The sequence below is a fragment of the Hydra vulgaris genome, chromosome 14 (genome assembly GCF_038396675.1).
Source record: "Hydra vulgaris chromosome 14, alternate assembly HydraT2T_AEP".
Taxonomy (NCBI): Eukaryota; Metazoa; Cnidaria; class Hydrozoa; order Anthoathecata; family Hydridae; genus Hydra; species Hydra vulgaris.
In genome coordinates, this window is record NC_088933.1 from 9,778,963 (window position 1) to 9,788,654 (window position 9,692).

The window sequence follows — 9,692 nt, forward strand, 5'->3', positions numbered from 1 at the left end:
TAAAATATGTCAGACATATTTTCTATCGACATATTTTGACATAATTTTATGTCTGAATTATTTTCTGCTGACATAAAATATGTGAGACATATTTTCTGTCGACATATTTTGACATATTTTTATGTCTGAATTATTTTCTGCTGACATAAAATATGTCAGACATATTTTCTGTCGACATATTTTGACATAATTTTATGTCTGAATTATTTTCTGCTGACATAAAATATGTCAGACATATTTTTTATTCTTGAAGAAAAAATCAATCTAACAAATTTATTGCGCATTTCAACTTAATTTACAGAGTTAAGTGAAAATAGTTTAACAAATGTGTTGCTTTTTTGCAATCAATTATGTTCACAAAACTTTTACTTTAAACCCTATAAGCAAACATCAGTTGTTTCATAAAGGTCTTTTTGTGCCCTTTTTAGCGATGTATCATTTGATAGTATTGGCTAATATTGGCATTTATTGACTTATTTATTGATTACGACTTATTTATTGATTATGACTAATATTGACATTGACAGTATTGACTAATATTGACATTTGATAGTATTGACTAATATTGACTAGTATCGAGGCATCATTTGATATTATTTGATAGTATTGATTAGTATTGATTAGTTTTGGCGCTTTCCCTTATTAGAATATAAAATCTCAAGCTGAGTTTTTATTACTGAAAGTGGTTTTTATTAGTATGACTAAACTTAAAATTATTTCTTTGATTAAAATAATAATAAAAAAAAAAACTTTTTCAGTTATTTTTAATTATTAGTTGATCCGGAAAAAGATTTCATTATGAAAAATTGAATTCAAAAGATTCTATGAAAAAAACGGTTCACAGAATTTTAAAAAATTCGTGCCAAATTAAATTCATTTAAGCTGAAGAGTTTGAAATATTTCACAAAAGATATATTCAGCTCATTAAATTCATATTAAGAAGACTAACCGGTAAAAATTTATAACTAATTACGAATAATATACTTTTAGTTATAATAGTTATGATTTATTTAACAATAAAATTTATTGACAATTGCATTATAACAGCATAATTAACTGCCATAAACTTGCATAAAATGTTTTGAGTGAAATATATATTGGAATAATTATTTTTTTTGTTTTCCTTACGATTTAAAGTCAAAAATGGAGAATAATTTATTGATTGAATCAACTATTAGTTAAAAATAATTAAAAATGTTTTTTTTTTAAATATTGTTTTAATCAAGAGAATAATTTTAAGCTTAGTCATATTAATAAAAACCATTTTTAGTAATAAAAACTCAGCTTGAGATGGTTTTTACATTTTAATAAGGGAAATCGCCAATACTAATCCATACTAATCAATACTATCAAATACTATCAAATACTATCAAATAATGCATCAATACTAGTCGATACTCTCAAATGATACATCGCTAAAAATACTTTGTCAATACTATCAAATGATACATCGCTAAAAAGGGCAGAAAAAGACTTTTATGAAACAAAAGAAATTTGCTTATAGGATTTAAAATAAGAGTTTTATGATGCATAACACAGGTCAACAAAAACAAAATTTTTTTCTGGTGCCAAGAAAACAATTTGTTTTTATATGTAGGATTTCTTATTTTGATTTCAAATATGCAACTCATTTTTTACCATCACGTCAAGTTGTAAAGATATTTGGGTTCAGATTATCTGAACCCAATATTTGAAATCAAAATGTGAAATGCAATCCAAAAAACAAATTGTTTGCTAGGCACCAAAAATTTTGTTGTTGTTGACCTTCAATTATAATTGATTGCAAAAAAGCAACAGATTTGTTAAACTATTTTCACTTAACTCTGTAAATTAAGTTGAAATGTGCAATAAAATTGTTAGATTGATTTTTTCTTCAAGAATATCAAACAGCAAATAATTCAGATATAAAATTATGTCAAAATATGTCGATAGAAAATATATCTTACATATTTTATGTCAGCAGAAAATAATTCAGACATAAAAATATGTCAAAATATGCCGATAGAAAATATGTCTGACATATTTTATGTCAGCAGAAAATAATTCAGACATAAAAATATGTCAAAATATGTCAACAGAAAATATGTCTGAAATATTTTATGTCAGCAGAAAATAATTCAGACATGAAATTATGTCAAAATATGTCGACAGAAAATATGTCTGACATATTTTATGTCAGCAGAAAATAATTCAGACATAAAAATTTGTCAAAATATGTCAACAGAAAATATGTCTGACATATTTTATGTCAGCAGAAAATAATTCAGACATAAAATTATGTCAAAATATGTCGACAGAAAATATGTCTGACATATTTTATGTCAGCAGAAAATAATTCAGACATAAAATTATGTCAAAATATGTCGACAGAAAATATGTTTGACATATTTTATGTCAGCAGAAAATAATTCAGACATAAAATTATGTCAAAATACGTCAATAGAAAATATGTCTGACATATTTTATGTCAGCAGAAAATAATTCAAACATAAAAATATGTCAAAATATGTCAATCGAAAATATGTGGGACATATTTTATGTCGGAAGAAAATATGTCTGAAAATATGTCGACAGATCTGCCAGACATATTATGTCGTAACAACTCTGCTCGTATATTTTGAACTTTATATTTATGATTTAAATTTGTATATCTTTACTGCCAATCAGTGATTGGTAACTTGGAATTACGTTGTAGTTGTAAAATAAAACATGTATTAATAAAAAAAAAAAAAAAAAAAAACTATTACTGATGCAATAATTTAAATTTTCTGATATGAATAATAATAATGGCTTTTCCTGATCGGTAAAAAAATAATAAATAACAACAAGTAGTAAATTTATATATTTTATAAATTTATTAATTATATTTGTTAATAAGTTTTGTAAACAACCGTTTGCATAAGTGATAATAGTTTCTTTATTAATTTTTTTCCAGTAATGTTTTCATTTTGTTCATTTTGTTAATTTCACATACGGGACTTTTCATATTAATCATAAATACAAAAAAATAATCATAAAAATAAAGAATTAAATGTGAATGTTGCTTAAATATAGCTTCCACATGTTACGAATTTTGTATTTGTTTATATTTTACGAAAAGATTTTATTTAAATATGTTTTTCTTATAACAATGCATGAGTGACCCTGAAAAAGCGCATAAATATTTGTTTATTCATAGAAACACAGTAAGTCATTTACGGGCACACCATTTCCGTGAACTTTCAGCACTTCGCACGCTGAGCCATATGGTTACAGAATTTGTTTAAGCAAATTAGTTCCAGTTTTAAATTTAGTCTAGGTAGAACTATACCGATTAATTCCTGGTAAAAAAGTTGCTTAAAAATTTTTTTTTTTTTAAAGCAAATCAAATTCTTTGTAAAATTTGTTTTGGAGTTTGCAAAATTATTTGTTTGAAATCATTTTCATTGTTTTCTTTTTCATTGTTTTAAAACTATGGTTTAATTCAATCGCAGTCGAAAATGGTAGCTATATTTACTTATCAAAACAAGTTTTGTGAAAATAATAACAAATGTTACGTTGGGATTTATTCCAGACGTTAGATTTTTTTTAACAATTTAATTAATCTAAATGAATAATGATGATATTCTAAATTGGTTTAAAATAATTTAGCATGCAGCTACTTTAAAGTAACCTATTTAGTCGTTTTCAAGGTGATCCCTAAAATTTTTTCTATCGGATTCTATTTCCTTTCCAGTCCTTAAGGCTTTGCAGATTAGCATTTCTAAAAGTAAAGCTTTTTTCTCATAGGAATTAGATTATAGTTTATTTAACTTTTTTGAAAGATAGCGTTAAAAACTCAGACGTTAAAATAAATTACCCCCATCTTTTTGATGTGAGTCGTAAAAGCGGATACACATCAATAATAGAGTTTTTAAACTTTTTTTACTTTTAAATATTTTTAAATTTTTAAAAAATTTGTTAATGAGTAAAATGAATTATTATTAAATCAATAAAAATTAAAAAATATAAAATAAACTGAAACAAAATGATATCTAATACATGCATAATATAGAAAAAAATGTAATAAAAGTTAACAAATTGTAAAGTATAAGCGAGCGTGTTTTGGTATTTTTTAAAAATATTATTCTGTTTTTTTATTTTAGATTTCAGCCAAAATATGGGCGAAAATTATTATCATTATATCAAGCTCGTTTTTTGCACGAGCGACTGAAGTGAATAATGCTTTGGTTAAAGCCCCATATGATACTAATTACATGGTCCCAACTTATACTAATGTATTACCTTATATTTCACCATATTATGTTCCAGTTAGCAATAATGTCTATCAATCAAATAGAAATTATTTTTTAGCAACTAGAAAGTATTTTCCAAAACAAACAAACGTGTTAACAAAAAAAAATATTTTTCCTTCTAACATAAACTACATAGAAAGTAAAACAAACATAGCTGGAGTTTCAGACTTTGCTACAGTTCGCAATGGCAGTATTGCGGAAACATCAAGCAAATCTCAGTCAATTTATTCAAAATGGAATATAATTTCAAAAAAAGCAACACAGGTGTCAAGAAACTCAATTGCAAGCATCAATTCCACAATCAGTTAGAACATACTCATTTTTTTATTTTGTTTTTTGGTGGGTGTAATTGCATTTCGGTGTGATTGTTTGTGGGTATGGTTGTTGGTTGATGCAATTCATGGGCGGATCTAGTAATTTTTGGTGTTTGATATAACTTCTAGACATGCAAAAAACTTCAAACTCCTATTATTGCAAAAAATTGCAATGATTGGAGCTTGATTTGTAACCCTCTCAATATGAGGGGTTTACAAATCAGCAAAAAGTTTGGGGATTTTTTTAAACAAGAATCCAATCAACGCCATTTTCTTCTGCGTCTTTATTTGACATAGGAATAAATATATAAATGTTTGTAGTTTGCTACATATCTGCTACATATCTCAAACACTAAAATATGCTGGATTCGCATCAAATGTAATTGTTGGTAGGTGTTATATTTTTGGTGTTGTGATTTTTTGATTGGTGTAATTGTTAACAGATATAATTGTTTTTTGGTGTGGTTGTTGGTGGATGTAATATTTTGGTGGGTATTTTTTAGTGCGTTGCTGTGTTCTTATAGGTTGCCTGTTTATATATATAATTTGTTTTTTCATAGTACTTTTATTATTTACTAAAAACTACTTTTTTTAGAAACTTCAGATCTTTATCTTAAAAAAAAAAACTTTAATCAAGTCATTGAAAAAGTACTACATAATAAAGGTAACTTTACAAGGAACAGTTGACATCAACTCTACGTCTTTGACATCTACTGTACATCAGGATAGATGTTGGCTTTTGCTTGATTTGTGCTTATTATGCTTATTTTATTATTTAACTATGGAGCAGTTTTTAGATAATGGAAAAAGTTTTTTTCTAAATTATTTTGTTTAATTTACTTTCTAGATTTCAATTTTATTTTACTCTTTTTTAAAAACGAGAATTTCTTGTTTCTCTCGAAAGTCTCGTTGATTTGGATCTAAAATATATAAATAAAATATTTTTTTTAGGAAAAACCGCTGAATCCATTTATGATCAAAATTTATTTAATGTTGTAAAAGAATTTACTGGGTATGATACTATAGAAATTGCAAATGCATATCATCTTTCTCCTGATCTAATCAGCTACATACAAGGTCACTCTTACCTTGAAATTTCATGGTGCTTTAAACTTTCTACCAATATGACTTTTCAAAATACGTTTTTAAAAATCAACGAAATGGAAAGTATAAACAAATTTACAATTTACAGCGCAACAGGGTCAAAAGAATGGCCATCAGGAAAAGAACTTCGTCATGTTGTATGCAATACAATATCAAAGCAACCAATTTCGAGTAAATTTTACGAACAATTTCTTGTTCCTGCAAGGTGCAAAGTTCTTGGAGTTAACGTCACTGAGTTTACGGCTATTAAAAAGTTTCTTGAAATTGAGCAACTGGCCACGCGATTTGAATTTGCACAAGCTTTAAGCATCGATATGGTCAAAAAACGTCTTCAACCAAAACTATTAGAAGCAATAACAAAAAGGTTAAAAAATTTTTCACTTAGTTCTATAATTAAACAAAACCAACAGTTCAACAAGCATTTTAACGGCAGCATAAATCAACAAAGCTTAAAATTCATACAACAAAATTCTATAATAAAGCTGTTAGCTGAGACTTATAAGTTATCACAACATGGTCTTTCATCAATTATGAAATTTTATACACAAAAGTATCATAAAATTTCAATGATAAACAGTGTATCGGTGAAAAGCTTGGTTCATTTTTTAAGATTGTCACCAGAATCAAATACATCATTTGGAGATATGTTTGAGAAATTATCACTTTCAGTTCAAGATCTTCAGCACAACATGGATTCTCCATTGATCATTATTATAGATAGAAACGGAGTTACGAAATCCATTAGCAACAAAACAATACTGAACGCAATTATTTCTTCCGCTAAAGAGCCAAGAGATGTACTCGTAGCCTTTTATGAAATTACTCCTGAATTAGAACACTTTATTGAAAAGACTACTTTTTACCAATTAAAACAAATGCTCGGACAATCCGTGACGCGACTCAAACATTTATCTATTAATTTTATAATAAACCTTTTAAAAAAGCAAACAAAAAGCAATCTTAGAAACGGTACCCTCAAATTTAGCCAAAACAACATAAATAATATGATATATAACGCCGCAAAAAATATAATAACCTATACCAAAATGTTTGATTTTCAAAGGATATACAAAAAAGAATTCGGTTTCAAAGATATCTATCAGCAAACTTTGATGTCTATATCAAAACAACAGGGATTATCGGGTAGAGAGTTTGTTCGTTTATACAATATGGAAGGAAAAAAATTAGACGAAGTTACTCGCTTTTCCAACTATTCTTTAAACAAAATTAAACCTAGAATCCATGGCAATATTTTAAACTACACGCTGGAACAATTAGCTCAACATGTTCGCGAGCAGTTAAAACAAGTTGATTCGAAAAATTCTCCCAATTTATCAACTAAATCATTTAAAATTATTGCAAAGAAGATCAAATCACCTTTATCTGGATCGAGTAGATCAAGTACTACAGAAAGAGATGTAGATGCTTCAACAATAGATAAGAGATCAGGTAATTTAAATGCGTCAGTTAAATTGAAAATTTTGTTATTTATTATAATTCCTTTTTATATACGATGTATATGTTGAGTTAACTATATATATATATATATATATATATATATATATATATATATATATATATATATATATATATATATATATATATATATATATATATATATATATATATATATATATATATATATATATATATATATATATATATATATATATATATATATACGTATAATTATTATACTATTTTCCCGATTTAGATGGAGTTGGATTAAAACGTTCAATGATCATTGCGCCATCAGTTTTATGTGGTCTGGGAATTGTAGTTGGCGTTGCTTACGTTTATTACAGTATTAAATGTAAACCAGAAAAATCTTCACTAAAAAGCATTTTTAAATGAACAGTCTAAAAAAATACTTCATAATGCTTTTTTGACAAGTTTGATTTGATCCACAGTACGAATAAAATACGAACATTAAGAAAATGAACTGTCCACACGGAAACATAGCAATAAAATCTAACATAAATATTGAATATTTGCAAAAGATAACAAGAAACTGTTGCAACTTCCATTCCCAACGATCAAGCAAATGTTGTTGTGCAATATAGTTGAGTAAAGTTAAAACTGTACATATATTTAGAGTAGATCAAAAATTTGAAATTGTTAGTTCTTTATCTACATTTAAATAATTTATCATAATTGTAACATTCTTTATTTCTGATAAACCTCAGGTGAGCTATCTATAAAAGATTAATTATTTATCAATATAAAACCTACTATATAACTTACAATCACATAATACACAAAAATAAGTGGAGATACCGACGGTTCATGCCTCGTTTTTTAACTATTTTTTCTTTATATCTATTTTATTCTAGAATGTATGCCTACGATATATATATGTATATATTAGGGTGCTCTGAAAAATTTTGAGTCAAAATTTTTTTGCTCCCTAGACATTTTTCCATTCTTTTTATCATAAAATATAAGAAAAATCATACTTTAAGATTTAGAAACAACTGTAAGCCTTGCCAACACAAAGAAAATGATTTTCATATTATTTAACTGTTCTTTTACCTGCTGATAAATTTAAGCGATTTGCCATTGCTGAAATTTTTTCACTTTTGAATGGATTGCGTGGAAGAGCTATTGTAATTACTTTGTTTTTATCAGGTTGGATGTTTTTTGGTTTTGTAGCAGATTTAGGTGGGTTTTAAAAATCTTCATCTTCAGAAATGTCTGAACTGCATGCAACTGTAACACTAGAGTCATCTGCAGATTGAAAGTCTACTTCAGGACTTATAGTTTCAGGTTTTGTGCTTGTTGTTGCTAAAAGATTTTGTCTTCTTTTTTCTTCAGCCATTCTTCTTGTCATTTTAATTTTCTCTCTTTGTATTTTCTGTGTAATATTCCTTTTGTATGCTCGGTCTTCTGATCCCAAAGTAACTCGCTTCTGATCTCTAACTGCCATAAGAAATTCAATATCTTCTTTTTTCTGCTCGGTATTATGAAGTCGATCAGTTTCATTTTGTTTTGAACATCTTGGTGAGCAATATAAAATAACTTTTCAGATCATCAACAAACAATTTTTTTTTAGCTTCATTAGATTGACATCCTTTCTTCTTTTGAAGTGCTCTATAAGCATCATACAAATCCAAAATTTTTGCTTAACCTTGTGTCTTTGCGCTTTTTTTTTGTCGTTTATTTTAAGTTTTTTTTAATTTTTTTTTAGGTGCCCCAAGAAGATCTAACGGTCTTGTCACAGAGCACCGTGGAAGTGCAATTAACCAGGAAGTTCACGCCTCCTTCCTTACCGTGACGCGATAATATGTCCAGAGCTCGTTTCGAACCTCGATCTCTTGCTTATATAGCAAGCGCTCTAACCACTGCGCCACGGCCGCAATTTAGTTTAAACCACCAGCTCCCAAAAAATTAATAGTTTGAAATTTTTTTTACGCAAATTTACGTAAAATTACACATTTATTACATAAATAATACAAAATAATTATAACATGAATATAGCATAAATTAATAAATAAATAATTCATAAATAAAGCTTATTAATTATCATTTTTGTTTAATGTTTTCAAGACGAGTAATTAAGATACTATTAAAGTTCCTAAATTAAGTTTTGGAATTAAATAGTTGACCCCATTTTTTATATTGCTTATATATTATAATATAATATATTACATTATAGTATATAGGCAATATAAAAAATAATATATATATATATATATATGTATATATATATATATATATATATATATATATGTATATATATATATATATATATATATATATATATATATATATATATATATATATATATATATATATATATATATATATATATATATATAGGGTGCTCTAGAAATATAAAGTGTAAGTTATTTTTAATATATATAAAATAATTATAATTTCACTTTGATAGATTTCTTGATGGTAACAGTTGAGTTAATGGTTTTCCTAATAACCAGATATCAATGTCTTTTCTTAAAACCGGTCTATCCATAATTGGGTTAAAGCGATTTGTAGTGTCCAG

The 9,692-nt window shown here is 26.4% G+C and overlaps 1 protein-coding gene across 1 annotated transcript; it reads left to right on the forward strand.

Annotated features, from left to right (window-relative positions):
- Nucleotides 1–3,356: 3,356 nt before the first annotated feature.
- On the forward strand, nucleotides 3,357–7,895 carry LOC101235812 (uncharacterized). Its single transcript, XM_065818461.1, has 5 exons — nucleotides 3,357–3,482; nucleotides 4,125–4,578; nucleotides 5,184–5,252; nucleotides 5,540–7,141; nucleotides 7,407–7,895. The coding sequence occupies exons 1-5, from the start codon at nucleotides 3,480–3,482 to the stop codon at nucleotides 7,544–7,546; spliced, it is 2,268 nt and encodes a 755-aa protein (XP_065674533.1). The 5' UTR covers nucleotides 3,357–3,479; the 3' UTR covers nucleotides 7,547–7,895.
- Nucleotides 7,896–9,692: the final 1,797 nt, after the last annotated feature.